Genomic DNA, 17,030 nt, shown 5'->3' on the forward strand with positions numbered 1-17,030 from the left:
AGCTTATTGAGTCTGTTTCTGCTGCTGCGTGCCAGTAGGAGCACGTAGGTGTGTTTACACAGAGCTGAAATACAAGGCTACAGTATCACACACACATCTCACACAGAGGAGATGATACACCGGCCCGCTCAGACACAACAGGTCCACCTGCTGGCTTCTGTCCAGCGCACCTCTCTGCGATTGAACTCGGTGTCCTCTTGCCTGGGCTCCCTCCCAGCTCTCCTCCTCCTCCTCCTCCTCCTCCTCTCTTTCACTCAGGAGATGTTGCCACCACGGCCGAGGCATGCATTGTCGCTGCCTGTCACCACGACAACCAGATGGCAGCTGTGCCCATTCGCCCACCTCTGCTCCTCCATTCTCTCCTCGTCCGAGAGCAACTCCGATACGGCTTTTCCATTTCCGTCCTGCTCTTGTTTGTCCACGCAACCGTCACTGGGAATGAGAATGTGGGTCGGGTTTGAGTTTATCTGACTTCTCACATCAATCAAAGAATCAAAGCTCAGTCTTAACTTTGACTGTGGTAGCTTCAGAGCCTTCTGACTGTGTAAAGGTGCAGTTTTTTAACTGCAGAAAACCCTGATTTTCTTGTTAATAACGGGAACAGCCAGCCACTAAATCAGGGGCTCTGCTTATGCAAGTACATTATGTGACAAGGGAAATGTCTGCGCCGAAACAAATCTGAAGTAGGGCTTGAAATCCCCTTGGGACTCACTTTTTTTTTCAAAGATGTAAGTGAACAAAAGTTGAGGGAACACGAGGTGTGAAGAGTATGTTTCAGTAACCCTTCAGGCATGGGTCTTCTGCTTTCATACAGGTGCTTGCAAGCTTTTTATTGTCCACACTAACCTCATTTTCACTCAGTAAGGGAGGTGAGAGCATCTGCAGGTGCATGCCTGATGTATGTGTGTGTGTGTGTGTGTTCTCATTTCTATTAATTCCTATGGTGCCTCAGTCAGGGTTGAGTTACTTGGCCATCTGTGGACGAGGATGACACAAGATCCCATACGTGTTAACAATAAGAAGAGAAGGCAGCACAGATTTATCAGGCCTAAAAAAGGCTTATTTAATTAAACAGAGTGTTGAGTGAGAGGGCCGTATCGAATAAGACAGATAGGGAGGTCTTTGAGCTCACCCAGCAAACACCACGTCGGTCAAATTACCAGTAAGACGAGCGATTAACTCCTCTGGCAGCCCGCCAACTTGGAGTGCAAATGATCTTATCAATGGGAGCGGTGAATGAGTGTAGCGCAGCTAAAAAGCCTCGGCGGATAACAATCAGGCCGTTTTCTTTTCCACATTACAGCGTGACATCTGCACCGTGGTCGCAGGCCCTACGAGCAACCGTGTGTGAGTCAAAGAAGGCGAGTGTGTGAGGGGCATGAGGCCGCCTGCTCCTGTGGCATTTCATGCAGATGTTCACACTTGCCTCAGCCTGTAATTGCAGCGTCTTCCGCTCCTCTTCCTCCCCTCTCAAGATCAGTAGCGCTGTTGTTTTTCCGTCTCGAGCCTGTCACTTTTTAACAATCATCCCCATTACGTCACTCAAAGGGAAACTTAGCAGCCAGACGCAGAAACAAAAGAAACCACAAGTCCTTTTGTTGTTTGACTTTTTATCCTTTTAGTCAGACTTTTTTTTTTTTTTCCTCAAGCAACAGAAGTAAAACTGTCTACATCAATGGCAAGTCTCACAATATTCCCATTCAGTACCATCCCTCAGGGGAGCAGGAGGAAGAGATAAAACAATTTAGAACAGCAGCAGCACATTTTCTGACGATCACTAAATTCACCAACAACGCAATGAATGAAATCATTTAGCCAACTAAATTCTTGAACCCCGTTCGCCTGAGCTTTCCCAAAGGGACTTTATTAATGATGTGGCTGTAACCACCTAGCACTTTGTCGCAGGCAGTGTGGGGGGGGGGGGGTTTCCCGACTGCAGGCAGTTTGACAAAGCAGCAACATACGTTCATTCAAAGGTTCTTGAGATGCTCAGAGCTCAGACGGGGCAAGAAATGGCAGGATGATAATGTCTGCTCACCAGGACTGACAGGAGATCTGCTTGTGCGCTTTCTTTCTAAACCATCTTTGTGTTTGGCCTGAAAACTGCCGAGCTTCAATACGAGAACATCTCCAAAAGACAGAAACATTTCAGTTAATCATCATGTGTTTGTCTGCATGAAAGCACGGATTTATGAGCTGAATCTGGTTTTAAGTCCAATTGTTTTTTTTGTTCCCCCCCCCCCACTTCTGCATTAGTAACCGCTATTAGAGGCAATTCCAACCCCAGATCCCAATCTGCTCATAATAAAGCTGCATTGTTATGCTCTAGGCCCCGACAGTCACGTGACCAGAATGAGAAAGTTCATGAACTTCCCAAGGCAGGCAGACAAACACATGAGCACAATTGGGAGCTACATATATTCACATGTATTCAGACATTAGATTTTTTTTTTTTTTTGTTGTTTTTTTTTTGCCGTTTTTCTTCCGTGGTAGCCTTTTCTCTCTCCTCATGCATTTCTTTTCTTTTCAATCCTCTGGTAAAAGTCGTAGGCAAATTCAAGGTTAAAGCGTACGCAAGTCTTCACAATGACCTTTATCTCCAAGAGTCACATAAGCAGACTGCGAGGCGAGATATGTCACAGCTCCCCCCCCCCCTTCCCCGCTGCAAAAGAAAACAACGGGGGAACACAAAAGGTTACATATTTTAAAACAAAACAAAGCAGTACATCCAGACTTTAGAGCTGAAGGTTGCTTCTTGAGGTGCTGTCGGAGCTTAGTCTTTTTTTTTTTCTTATTTGTTGGTGTTGTGTTTTGGCACTGACGGCCCTGCGACACTCGAGTCCTCCATTACCAGCTGGGAGAAACAGTCCAAGGCTCCTCCGATGAGGACCACGACTGTCAGTCAAGTCATCTGATAGATCATTGTCGCACCAAACAAACATAAAGAAGTCATTCTATGAGAACTGTACAGCCAGGAGAGACAAAAATAGACACAAAAATAGACTTGATATATTCTGCTAGGACAGCCCTACTAGTGCTAGCCGCTAAGACGGGGCAGAGAGAGACAGACAGATAAAAAGGACAGACAGGCACTTAAGTGCTGATGCATAGCGGAGATTAAAGTAAGAGCCAAGCGAGAGACTGAAAGGAGGAAGGGAAGGAGATAGAAAAAAGAGTCTTAAAGCAGGATTTAGGGTCAAAGCACTTTCAATTCAACCAGTTTGAAAATTTAAAAAGAGTACAATAATTTTTCATAAAACGTTTGGTACCTTAACGTATAAAATAACTGAACACAAATGAGCAGTTTCATGTGTATTTTGTACTGACAGAATTGAAATAAGAACTGACCCCTTATCTGCCGCTAAAAGCACCGTGCTGACCGCTACAAAAATAGCATTAGCATGGCTATTGATAGGGTCTCTATCCTCAGCTATATGTACCGTATGTCATTTAGCATCCTGAGACGAAAGGGATTAATAGGGGCATAAGTGTCAGGAGCTAACAGCGCTAATGGGATTGCTTGGCTCTATATCAGGGGTCTTACCCTGAGCTGTAGTCAGCAGGACGGTGAATTCATGCCCTGGCACGATGCTAATATCTTAATCTCAACTAGCTGGCTTTAGCTAACTAGCAAGCTACTGGATCCCCTGCTACAAGTGCCTTTTCTTTCAAGCCTGTGTGTTTAATACTTCAGGTGTATGGCTCTGGTAAAAAAAAAAAAAGTTGAGAGAAAGGGGAAAAAGAGGATTGACGGAATAAAAGCAGCGCAAGTTCTAATGAGAAGAATGCTAACAGCAGCTACGCTAATAAATCTCACAGTAGACAGGAAGGCCAGCTGATTGCTGGTACCGTTATCTTTATTAATGTTAGCGAAGATGCGGCATTCATGTCATAGCGGATTTATTGTGATTTCCAGTTTCTGACTTGGCGCACAGAAGTAATCCAAGTACATATAGAGGCCTCACATCAGCCAAAGTCGGTCGTTCAAGATTAAAAAATGTTAATTTATGCTTTTAATGTCATTGTTTGTAGTATTTCTAACCCCGACACACGCAACTCTGTAATCTTAAAACTGTTTAAAACAGTTTTAAACACCAGAATCACTCTGATTTGTACCGCACATCCAGTATGACACGAATGCCGCAAAAGCTCACGCCAGTGCTATCCACTTTATCGATATCTTCTGCTGCTTTTATATAATTTTCTTAACTACATCAAATCAAGCACAAAAAAAAACAACCCAAAGCTTCAGTTAGCCGAGGCTAAATTGAAGTTCTTTGTAAAATGGCTACAATCTGAAAACGAGGCACTTTTTGAGCTGATATATAATTCTATTTCTTTTCTTTTTCCAAACACTAGTCAGCCACCATTTTACTCGTAATGATTAGGGTTTTTCTCTTGGAAAAAACACCAATCTCCATTTTTTTTTTGTACCCTTCTCTGATTGGCTTTCACTCAAGGAATGAGAGCAGCAAATGGCTTTACAAGAGTGTCATTTGGCACACATCCCCGTTGGTTTCCGCAAACCAACAAGATGAAAGCGAAGAAAAAAAAAAGTTTTCCATCAGTCTCAGTCAAAGTGCTTCAAGGGGGCCGTGTCTGATCCAGCTGCGCTCTCAACGCGACTGGTTGTCACATTAGGAGCAGGCGGCATTTTGAAGATCTCCGAGTGGTACCGGATTGTTTACCCCAAGGACGACGCACCGACATCAGCACTCTGAAGGAAACACACAGAGAAAGAGGAAATCGTTTGGTTAGATGCAGAATAAACAGTAACCCAGATATGAAGAAGAAATAAATATTATGGCATGTATATACAGTGTCTCTTGCTTATCAGGTTATTTATATCATCTAATGTGAGATATCAGTGTCTGCTTATCGGCCGGCGAACACAGTGACCCTTAAGCGAGCAACAGGAATACACAGTATGGCCAAATAAGGTGGAAAAAGACAGATTCAGACAAGAAGGAAGTGATAAAAGGGAACAGCAGGGAAGTGGAAAGCGAGGACACCTATCGCTGCGGGCTCAGAGTCAAGTGTGTGTGTGTGTGTGTGTGTGTCTGCCAACAACAAGGAAAACCGATCCAGAGATCATGTCAGATTCTGGCAATTTCTGCTCTTCACATCACACTGGACATACGAGCGCACAGATGTGTAACATGAGGAAAAAGTCACTACTGTAATAATTCAAAAAGTAGAAGATACGAGTCTTTCCTGGCCCTGCATGTTTTATTCTATGTACCATGTCATAATAGAGTAAAAAAAACAAAAATACTAACTTTTATGACACGTTACCTGATGGTAACCAGGAGCATGGTTTCATGCACAGCCGTAAATATGCAAAAGCAACAAGAGGAATGGCAGCAGGCTCTGATTGACTGTTAAGATCACTTAAATAGATACAGTTACCGTCTCCAAAGCGAAACTATTCGAGTTTTGGCGAACAACAACAACAACATGTGTGAAACGAAGGACCAAATTCTCTCATTGTGGCTTGCTTTGACCTAACCGACCAATCAGGATCCAGAATGAAACGAAGCAGAATGACCCGACACTGTGCAAAACCCGACATGCCTCAAAACTGATATCACACAGTCTGACACAGATTTTATTAGCCTCATTTCACCCAGTGTGACATGCTTTACGATGTAATGAGCATGGCCCTTTAAACCAATGACGATCTTATGCTGCTATTCAGATTAGGGCACTGTTGAGTTCTACGTACCGTGTAGTTGTTGTGCCACACATGTAAATGTCTTCCCATGTATGTAATGATGCTTTAATGAAAGAGTGAATGAAACAGTGGGTTCTAGACTTTGCAATGAAAGCAGGATCATGACTGTAAAGATAAGTCGATGCCCTTTAAACTGGGTTACTTTCTGTCAGATGTGATGACTCACACCAAAGGCACTCAGGCTGCCGTCGGCCAAAATAACAAATGCACAAGGCTGGTAAAGAGAACAGGCTGAGTTCTCTGTGTCTCTTTCCCGAAAAATTTCCCAGCAGCGCTTGACTCTCTAATTGCACGAGGGTACTCTATATTTACGCCCCTCCCTCTCCGGCTCTCTCTCTCCAGTTTGTCTTCTTCCTGGTGCAGTGAGCTATATTTAGCCCCCCTCAGCACAGACGGTGCCCGCCAGCCGGCCAAGCCATGACGGCCTTAAGCAGAGCAGAGCGGAGCGGAGCGGCTTCCTCATTCAGGCAGCCAGCTCGAAAACAGCAACACAAACAATCAAGCCAGCCAGCCAAGGGGACCGGAGGAGACAGGCTGGACACGCACTGGTGCACTGCCATGGACACACACAGGCAAACTCACATGAAACCACACACACACACACACAAAGGGCCACAGAGGAAGATGCTATAATTATGCGGATGACATTCACTTAATGATCATCTTTCGCCAAACATAGACATGGGAAATTATACACGGAAACATGCTAAACAACTCCCCAGAGTCTCATCGTAATGCACAGACTCTTTCATGCAGCTACACGGGAAATGTTCCCACTCTGATCAAATATCGCCTCCTTACTTTCCCTGAACTTCACCCCTTCCATCAGTCTCATCCTCCCTTGGCAGTTTGTCTATCGATCTCACTCATTTCCTTGCATCGTTTCTCCATTTGTGGGCAAATCGATGCAATAATGACCGTAGTGGTGATTGTGCGAGTGCATGTGTGCTTCTCTTCCCCTTTCTCTCCCAGACTGTTTAAATCAAGAGGTTAGACGAGGCTATCTGCCTCCGCAGTCCGTGTCTAGCCAATAACTGTTCCCCAGCCGCCTGTCTGTGTGTGTGTGTGTGTGTGTGTGTGTGTGTGTGTATGAGTGTGTGTGTAATTAGGAGAGTCTGGGTCTATGTGATGTCTCAATCGAGGTCTGCCTAAAATTGAAAACCACCCTTTTCTCTGGTCGTAAATTGAGTGTGTCAGTCTGTCATTTTAATGCCGCCCCAGCTCCCACAGGAGACTGAACTGGGCTAAGCGACGTCATGCGAGCCCACTCAGTCACTTTGAGTTAAATTACATTTTTATTGTAAAGCAAAGTGGTCATACCTACAGTAGAAGTACCAGACTACTACACATGGTCGCAATAAATGAAAACAGACGCTGGAGAAAGACATAACAGTCGGATACTCGACCATCCTGCATAGCAACAAAACAATCAGCGGTGGCAGCTTCTACATATTTAGACTTCACACGGGAAAAAAGAGAGCGAGAACCACTGGAAACCCCCATAATGCCTCTTGCTACGTCTCATCTCTTATTATGCATTGTATAAGCCCAGAGGAAAAACTACCTCAATCTGTGCTTTGCATCCAGGCAAAAAAAAAACCAACTTGTGTTTTGAGGGATTTCTCTTCAGCCACAGAACTCAGGTTGAAGCAACGTGACAGCGAGCGTCCTGCAGAGATGTCTTTGTGCAAGACACCAAATTCCTTCCAGCTCAGCAGCTAACCCTGACCTCTGACCTACATGATGAGAGAAGCCAACAACTTTCTCCTTGAAATCAAAATCCCAACTGTTTTTCCACGATGGAAGCAATTTCTCATGCCAGCGACTTTAACTCTTGTAATCCTCCAAAACTGTTATTTTACTTGATCCCACAGAATCGGCTCTCCTGCGAGAGGGGTGGAGGTGCAACAGTGCAACATGAGCTGGGATTCAGCGTCAGGACAGCTGCAGATACATGGAACGAACACTGGCGGGCTGAAGCAGCAGGATGGCTCCTCTGTCACCTCATTTTATTTCTTCCATTGACGCCAGAGAGTCTGTCAGTTCTGAGGATACGATGATCACAGTGTGACCGCTGTGTATGCGGCTGATTTCACGGTGCTTATTTGTTAGTCATGAATCTGGCACGTCCGCGGACGACAATGAGGTTGACGTGATACTCCACCCAAAAATCCATCTGTGACACTTGCCTCCTGTGGGCGTCAAAGGTGGCTGTAAAGAGTTTGAAAATTGCTTCTTCATGTAGGGGGGCGGCGGCGGCTGTCGTCAGTTTGGATTCACCACAGTCACAATGGGTTGGAGTGGCCCAGTTTCACAGTGAAACTAAAGTATCAAAACATTCATAGTAAGGTGTAAAACAACCCATGCAGCCTGATCTACTTCTCTGTGCTCCAGGTTTAACACTCAACATGTTCCACATAGTCGCATTTTTACCAAAAATCCACATCTATGACATTGTAGAGGTGTGTTCAGGTGCGTTCTTATATCAACGCCCACTTCCTCATCCTCTATTTGTTTGAGTGGCTCAAAGCAAAGTCCCTAATTGGATAGTGAGAGATTAGTAATGGGCTTTTATGTAAATTTAAGAAGGTTGTGTGCAAATGACCCATTTAAAAGGAAAGAAATCTTGTTTCATTGTAATGTATTTTGTTTTTAGCCATTTCTTAAACAAAATTGTCAAACATTTGCTGGTTCCAGCTTCTCTGAATCTGAGGATTTGTTGCCTTTCTCGGTTTTATATAATAAACTCTAAAATCTATTTTGCGTCAACTGTTAGTTGGACCAAAAAACGAGCCCAGAGACATCACCTTGAGCTGTAGGAAACAGCAGTTCGATCAATGGAAAATAGAAATAGAAAATAATAAGCAGATTAATCAACTAAACGAAAAAAACGAAAAGAAAATGAAGTTAGCTGTAGCTACAAACTCTTTAAAGTGACGGATGGATAGTCAGACTACAGACTTTGGACTGACAACAAGCTTTCACATTTACTGGCTCGGAGAGAACACATTCAACCAGTTTGATGACTTAACAGTTCTGAAAACACTGCAGTTAATTGTGAGAGTCGTTTTCTGTAAATGGTACCCAATGTAGTAAAAACTACAGTAGAACTGCAGCTTAGAAAAGGCTAATGAGCTCAACTGGGGCTCCATGTGAGATTAGAGATCTGGTCTGTGGTTCAGTCCTGGGTTTCCTCAAACTCGACTGACTGTAATATGGTCTGATGATGAATGATAATCAGTCTCTGTTACGCAACTGCAGAGCTCCTTGCTTATAGACACGATCAACAGTTTGACCCCCACTGGGCTTTCGAAAGCATGTTTGTTTTCACTAAATAGCCTTAGACCACAGTTGTACAGTACATGAAGCAATTATTGGCGTTATCTGGTCATGTCTGCATTTGCAGTCTTGTCATGAATAAAACACAATGAGTTAATACGGGGTGATAATCTGTGACACATTTGCAAAACGTTGCTTGTACGTTTTTGTTTTTCTTCTTCATTTGCTGCCCTGAACAGGCGATAAGCAGACACGTCTTCACTGGGAAAAGTCCTCTGGGGCACAGGGAGCCTTTTATGTTCTCAGAAACACCAGCAGCAGTTTGTTTGGAATAAACACAAGAAAAGCATCGATCATTTGCAAGGCTGAACAGAAAACCCAAGGAAGAGGGTGCCGCAGCACTCCCAACATCCCACTTGACTGACACGTGATTTCTGGGAAGTGCAGGACGTGAACCACTTAAATAATTGTTGTCTTTTACAGAAAATTAGGGTGATAACTCCGCGGCGTACCTTTATGTTACCAATGAATCATCTGACTGGAAGCTTTTTATTGTTTTAATCACCCCCATTATGAGAGCAGTGAACGCAGCACATTTCCCCTTTATGTCTAGCTGTAAATTCCCATACATCACAGTATGCGGCTGGCAGCGGACAGCAGGTTGTGCGGCGCTGAAAGACGAGTGCTGTGTGTGCTTATTGCACTTTCACACACACTCCAATCCGCCTTTAACTCTGCTGCTGTCAATCACAGTTGCTGCAGCTCTACAACAGCTACATAACAAGGTATGTGTAACAAGGCGTGTGTGTGCGCTCGTGTAATGTATACTGTACATACATACCACCATGTGTGCGGGGGCGTACAGCTTCATTAAAATAAAACACAGGTACAGGCATGTGAGGTCCAGTGAGGATACACACTTACAGGAACACACACTATGACATGGTGTCATAAAACCTCAGGAGAAATAGTGAAAGCGAGAGAGTAAGAAAGGCCAAAAACTCTTTATATGACATATTAAAAGCTTCAACTCATTAAATCTTGTAATTTCCGCCTGTGTTTTGTCAGATTTTTTTTTGACATGATTATTTAATGATTCAAGTGTTTGAAAAAAAAAAAAAAAAAAAAGAGGCTGCGGGCTGGAGTGATTATGTAGCGACACAGTGGGAGAGACTGAGTGGGTGTGTTACGGCACACAGAGGAGCTGGAATGTGTGGGGACAGGAAGAGACAGACACAGACAGAGCAGCAGTGCTGAGTGGGGGAAAAAGGGGGGAGAAAAGCACATTTGTGGGAGAACCACATTCACTGCCCACGTGCAGCTTCACATCCGAGTATTTTTAGATCATCCTTGAACAAAATAAAGCGTCCAGTTTGCATTCGTTCTCCTGTCGGAACGGAAGGCGAGCGAGTCGGCCCTTTCATGCTCGACTGTCGACAGGTTGTAAGCTGCAGAGGACTTGGACTTTTGCAATGTTTTAAACGTATGAAGAGAAGCTGGATGGGCTGTTGGTGACGTAGCTGAACCCCGATTCCAGAGCCAATCGGCTTCTGTCTGAGGACGATTTAGCCACTCTGGGCAAGACTTCCTCTTTCGTGTCCCGGCCATTATTTAACCCATATGAATACAGATACATTTTAAAAAAGCAGAGACCAGATTTCGGCCACACGGACCGTTTACCTGGATGCAATGAAAGCCCATTCCAACTTGATTAGTCAGAACCAGAGCGCTTCAAATACCCTTGCCTACAGATTCTGAATTCATGCGCAGATATCAGTTTACCCAGATAAGCTGAACTCTGAGTTTTTGAAAATGTTCCAAGTCAAGCAGTGGAGGGTTTACAGCAAAATCCAAACCTTCATGCTGTCTGCAGGTATTATTACAACATGATGCTTTGACTTCTGATGTCAGCTTAGGCTCTGGGAAACTGTGATGGGCTTCCCCCCCATTTTAGAGACTTAGGTTTAAAGGAACAACATTTAACTGAGTTAACTGCGTTAGTGACCTCTAATTGCTTCCGGTTGCCAAGAAAAACATAAAATATCCATTGAATTTCTGCAAACAGCTCATGCTACAAATATTCGTGTTTTGTAGGTAAATGATTCAACTATAGGTCCAAAAGTTAAATATGCAACTCAAGGGGGGAAACATTTTAATTTTGAAGTGGACCACATCAAAAAACATTGGATTCATATAAAAGTTGAACAGCGTTTGAGTAGAAACGTCCTTTAGTGGTTGTAAATATAGCACTTAAAATGTGGGCGTCCTTGTGTAACAGAAACTAGCTACTGTTCTGAAATCTGACATGGGACGTCCTGTCCCTGGACAGGATAGGCAGAGTTAAAGCCAACAGGACCAAAGGGTTTTGGGGAATGTTATCTCATTCTCTCTGTCTCTCTCTCTCTCTCTCTCTCTCTCTCACACACACACACACTAACACACACTTTCATTGTTTGCTGACTCAGACCACCAATTTTTTCTTTGTCTCTGTGTCGAGTCGCTCCACCAGTTCAGCCACTTTCTGCCAATGTGGCCCTCCTGAACACAAACACACACACACACACACACACACACACGAAGGCGGCGTCTTGAGTGAAGTGATATATGGAGTGATAGCATAAGCAGGTGGGGTCCCCATTTCTCAGTAAGGCTTTTCCCAGAATCCTAGTGGCCAGCTTGCTCCGGCTCTTTGACGTGGACGGACAAATGAAAATGAAACGCAAGAAGCTGTTGCAACATCTCTAAGAGAAGCAGCTGAGCGACGGAGCTGCTGTTGGGACATTTGTTGTCTGTCTTGCTTCACCCGGCGCTGTCTAAAAATCAGATATTTTCTAGAGATTAACTGTAAAACACACTTTCATTCTTTGGACATCTTCATACAGGAAACAAGTGTTTAATAGTAAATAAAATATGAAATAAATATCACAATACTAGAATACAGTATTTTTTTTCTAGAATCAAAACGCATTACTTAATGGATGTTCGGTGAATGTTTGATGAACCGCGTTCATGTTTATGCTGCTCTAATCAATTTTTTATATTAACAATGGAGCTACATTAACACTTTCTGCTTAGCACCAAATTTTTTCAGGAGTTGGTGGAGACCAAAAGAGAGATAAAAGAAGAGTGATGATCAGGTGGCCAGAATCACAGCTCAAGATTAATATTAATGGTGTGTTACAATTTCTCCCCAAATATGTAATAGCTGCATCTGAAACCCCTCATTAAATTGTAAAGAAGCAACATTTTGGATTGCTAGTAAAAGAGAAACAAACCAGACGCTCATTCCAGCATCATATTAACATAATTATTAATTGAAATCTGTCAAGACTAAGTCAAAGCTTTCCTTTGTATGCTCGTATGACAGTGTAAATAATGACTGTGGTCTTCACTTTCCTGCTAAACCAAATTCATCCTTTGTTGCTTCAGGCAGACGGTGCAGAGAACAACTGACCAACCTTTGGATCATTAAACTGATTGTGGTGTGAGGGGGGGGGGGCTGACAGTGTTAAATCTGAACTGCATTTGGAAATCACGTCCCGTGTGTATAGAAATTGATGCCAATCTGTGTTTCATAGTGCCTCTGTGTGTGTGTGTGTGTGTGTGTGTGTGTGTGTGTGTGTGTGTGTGTGTGTGTGTGTGTCCTCTGCTTCAGTCTGAAGAGGAATTGTGTAATTATTAGACTAAATGAGACACCATCACCCCTTCATACCGCAACCGCACAAACACACAAATTACAGTAGTGGCCTCATTCGTATTAAATTGCTACATGTTGCTTTGTTAAGGGCAGTGCAGGTCGGCGTTTAGGGGCATAACCAGGATTGTATGTGTGTGCTCACACACACATGGGTGAGATAGAGTGTAGGTGTGGATCTTGTGTGTGTGTACATAAGTGAGTGTGTGTCTGACTGCGTGTAGACAGCCAGACTTGGCCAACATGCACCGCAAATATTTATCTACGAACCTTCTGGAGGCTCCGCTAGCAGCGCTTCTCGCCTTCCCCTCATCTCCACAGGAAGAAAAAAAACCAACATTTAGTGAAAGAGTCGTCTCCTTCTTCTGTTCTGACGTCCATCTTTAAATCTGGACTAATCAATATTTTTGTGTTAACAATGAATACATGTTAAAGGGGTAGCTCGCAGGAATGAAGACACAGGGAAAATCTATATCCAGCAAGTTTTCACAGAGGCAAAACTGAGCTGTAACATTGAAAACTGTGAAAATAGGAGTCATGGTCGCTTTTATGCCATTTACGAACAGTACAGCAGGACAATGGCAACGCTATGGCTCTACACGCACACACACACACACACACACACACACACACACACACAGGTCAACTCATATGGATAAAATGAAACCAAAAAGTCCCCAAATAACCCTCATAGTAATTTATTTTCAAGAGATGCTTCTTCACTACAAATTATGTATAATTACAAATTTTGCTGACCATTTTCAGATGCATGCTGCACAGATTTTCAGTTTTTGGATGTTGTGTTCCTGTTTCGGGCAGCCATTGGTTTCCTTTCATTTCCACACAGTCTTAAAATCAAAGGGCACATTCTTTAGACTCGCGTTAGTTGTATAATCCATCACAGTGAACATCAACTCATCAAAAATGAATGCATAAATCGCCTCGTCAGCAGCCTCAAACGGGCTGTAGAGTAATCCTTCGTGGTAATTGACGTCGATCAAAGTACATCCACCAAAAGTGGAATCCCTACAGAGACAGACCTGTAAGATCTTTTTTTTTTGTTTAACCAGAAACAGCCGCCTTGATCAGTTAGTTTGTTTGCATTAAAGGGTTAGGTCGAATCCCGCAAAATACTGGAGTAGCACATGATAGTGTACACAAACGTATCAACTTAGGCAGCGGTAGACCAGCCACTCCCGTGCTTTGTGAGGTAAAATTGCTATTTTTGTCAATGGAGTCTGGTGGGTTTGAAGAGAGTGATATAATGGCTGTTTCTGGTGGGATAGGGATCCTTTCTGTAATCAATCTGAACCTGTCCGTGGCAAAACAAGCATTTTTAGTGGATGTACTTTGACTGAGCACAATTGCCCTAAAAGATTACACTGCAGCCATTACAGCCTGTTCAACGCACGTTCTCTGCAATCTACTCCACCAGAGTAGAACGTTTTTGTACCAGCCGGTCATTTCAGAACCAAAATATGTGTAAACATAGGCCAAGTTTAAAAATACCAAAATTGGCTTTTAACTACACAACTGCACACGCATAATGTGAGTTAGGACGTTATTAAATTCCCGCAGACTCGATCTTTGAACTGAGGTATCTACAAATAGATTTTGGAAAAATAAAGAAATAAATGGAAAGCAATGGATGCCTGACATGTTAAGAAAAATACATTAAAAAAAATATACCACACACCACGCTAAACTGTGAATGAAAGAATATGTGGTTTGTATTAAATAGGCTGAAACAAAACCACTGTTATGTCCCTTTAAGGACCGTGTGTGCATGAGTGGTTGGTTTCCTGACAGAGTCGGACATGAATGGAGACGGCTCGAAACAAGAAAACAACATCAGAGAAAAGAACGGCAGTTAAAGCGACTTAAATGGAGACACGGATGCAAGTGTCAGATGGCACAACAACAGGACCCGCTGGTCGTGTGCGTAATGTATGAGTCAACGGACCGCAAGCCTTTGGGAAATGAATGTGTGTGTGTATGTAGAGTAGAGTTGGGCAGTAAGATGACAGTGGTAGCTGGCTTGGGTCATAGCTGCACAAACGCATTACTACAACTCATGACTGGACACAAACACACACACACACACACACACACATCAGGTGAACCAACACACACATCAAGCAAAGAGTGGTATTTTTCACTGCAAGCGTACTCTCTCTCTTGTACAAGTAAGATCCCTGTGGACATGAAGTCTCCACGTCATGTAAATAAGCAGCATGATGACGCACAACTGATCACTACAGCTGTGTGTGTGTGTGTGTGTGTGTGTGTGTTGTTTTGGACAGGCGGTGATGATTCATATTCACATGCTGCCGGACTCCAAAAAGCCCTCAGCTCCACCGTCGTGAGCTCACAGCAGAAAGGAACACGGTGTCACCATGTTGCTTGGATGGGGTGAGCGAACAGCCGCACTTATGAACGTAATCAACCAGTCATGTACAAGGGTGGGGGGGGTGCACGTGCAAGTAAAAACTCGTGCCACGTTTCTTTCTGCTCACCTGGATGACAACTGGTCATGAATACAAACAATTTCATCAACGGCAAATGAAACGCAGCGGGAACATAAACAGTAAACACAGACTGAACATGCACTGATTTATCGCGAGGGCCAGCCCTTGATCATCCGTCACTCGTTCACTTTCCCACACCCCTCCTCCATCTCTGCCACATGCAATTTCTGCTGGTTTGGTCTGGAGCACGTACGACTAATATGTAAACAGGAGAGTTGTGCGCATTTCATTTCCTCTCCGCTGCCGATTCGAGGCTTTTAATGCTCTGGTTAGCTGCTGTGACGCCTGCAGCAGGAGAAGAACATTGTGTTAATGGCCGTGGAGAGGTATTGTGGTGGGGCATAATTGTAGATTTCAGAGATGTTCCTCTTCTGTGAGGGATAAGGAGACACAAACAGTCTCAAACAGATGCAGTGCGCACTCAAGAACACCACAAAGAAACACTGCCAGCAGCACATGTAGTACATGTCATTAGTCTACACTGCAAGCAAACACACACAGACGTGCAAAAACACATCGCAAACATGCAGATGACATGAATTTAAATGCATGTGTAGAGAAATGTATGAATATGTGCAGGCATTCAAATTTGCAAGTGACTTGGTGCCAGATTTTGCACCGGACAGGGTGTGGTTTCCACATCATTTCAATTTGGCACATGGCGCTCGTCGCTTGAGTGGTATGAAAAATAAATCCTGGCAAACATGATGACTTACAAAGCTTGGCGTAGCTGCTGAATCCAAATGAAAAATGATTTTCTTTGCCAACACTTGCAAGTTGTCCTAAGATGGAATTCAAGTTTGGCCTTAATGATGATTACATGCAACCGAAGACAAAGACTTTGTGTGTTTTATATGTTGTGCTTGTTGGTATTAAAGTGTCTTGCACATTCAAATAAAACTCATCCCCCACATGCAGTGTCGCCAAAGGTTCAGCCGCACTAACCTGACAGTGTTTGATCATCAGCTAATCAGAATTCAATGAAATTCCTACTGCTGGTCTCAGTTGAGGTAGTTTTTCCCGCCCCATGCCAGCTAGTCTGCGGCAAGACCAAGCGGAGAACACAGAAATTGTCTGCTCTACATCTATTTGTTAGTGAGTAAGACGTCTTTAAACAACTTTGAAATAAGCCACAGATAAGACTGTGGCAAGTTACAGATCACGGATTTATGCCTATAAAGGATTATATAATATATATCTATATTATTATTTCATGTTTTTCATTTCATTTCATTTTGCTTATTATCAGTTGACCCTGCATTATATTTGTATCTGTATATCAGCAGCCATAAGTAGGTGTCAATGTGTCTCTAATGTGAGTGATGCTAGGCCTTTAAAGAGTGTGGAGCGAGGTGTTTGCAGGCTTACCAAAGCCCAAAACAGTAGCCAAAGTGTAAAAAATAGATTCAACTGTTTGTCCGCTTTAGCGTAAGCTACACAAGCACCATTCTCATCCCCTAAAGCCAAAAGATATTTGATTAACAACAACCAGGTAATCCTTTATTGATCCCCCAGCGGGGACAAACAGAGAAAAACACAAATTTCTCAGAGTTTAGCCAGCAAATATTTGTCTTTTTTGGATAAAGGACTTAAATCTTTCATAAATATGTTAATGCGTGTGCTGTCAATCATCTATTGGTTAAGTGGCTTAATGCTTTCGCATTACAAGGTACAGATTTGTCCACTAAAGCAAAAAATTAATATAATCCTAAGAAAACCATTTCCAGTGCCTACGTGCAACTGACTCTACAACACACACACACACACGTCCTGTCACCCACGGCAATTTGGGCAA

At 43.4% G+C, this 17,030-nt stretch overlaps 1 protein-coding gene across 1 annotated transcript in view; it reads right to left on the minus strand.

Moving 5' to 3' along the window:
• Nucleotides 1-4,064: 4,064 nt before the first annotated feature.
• LOC139223085 (insulin receptor substrate 1-B) overlaps nt 4,065-17,030 on the minus strand; it is a 42,729-nt gene continuing 29,763 nt past the window's right edge. The window contains exon 4 of the mRNA XM_070855013.1: nt 4,065-4,717. Coding sequence (XP_070711114.1) covers nt 4,710-4,717 — 8 coding nt within the window. The 3' untranslated portion in view covers nt 4,065-4,709. The remainder of the gene's footprint in view (nt 4,718-17,030) is intronic.

This window comes from Pempheris klunzingeri, chromosome 23 (assembly GCF_042242105.1).
Source record: "Pempheris klunzingeri isolate RE-2024b chromosome 23, fPemKlu1.hap1, whole genome shotgun sequence".
Classification (NCBI taxonomy): domain Eukaryota; kingdom Metazoa; phylum Chordata; class Actinopteri; order Acropomatiformes; family Pempheridae; genus Pempheris; species Pempheris klunzingeri.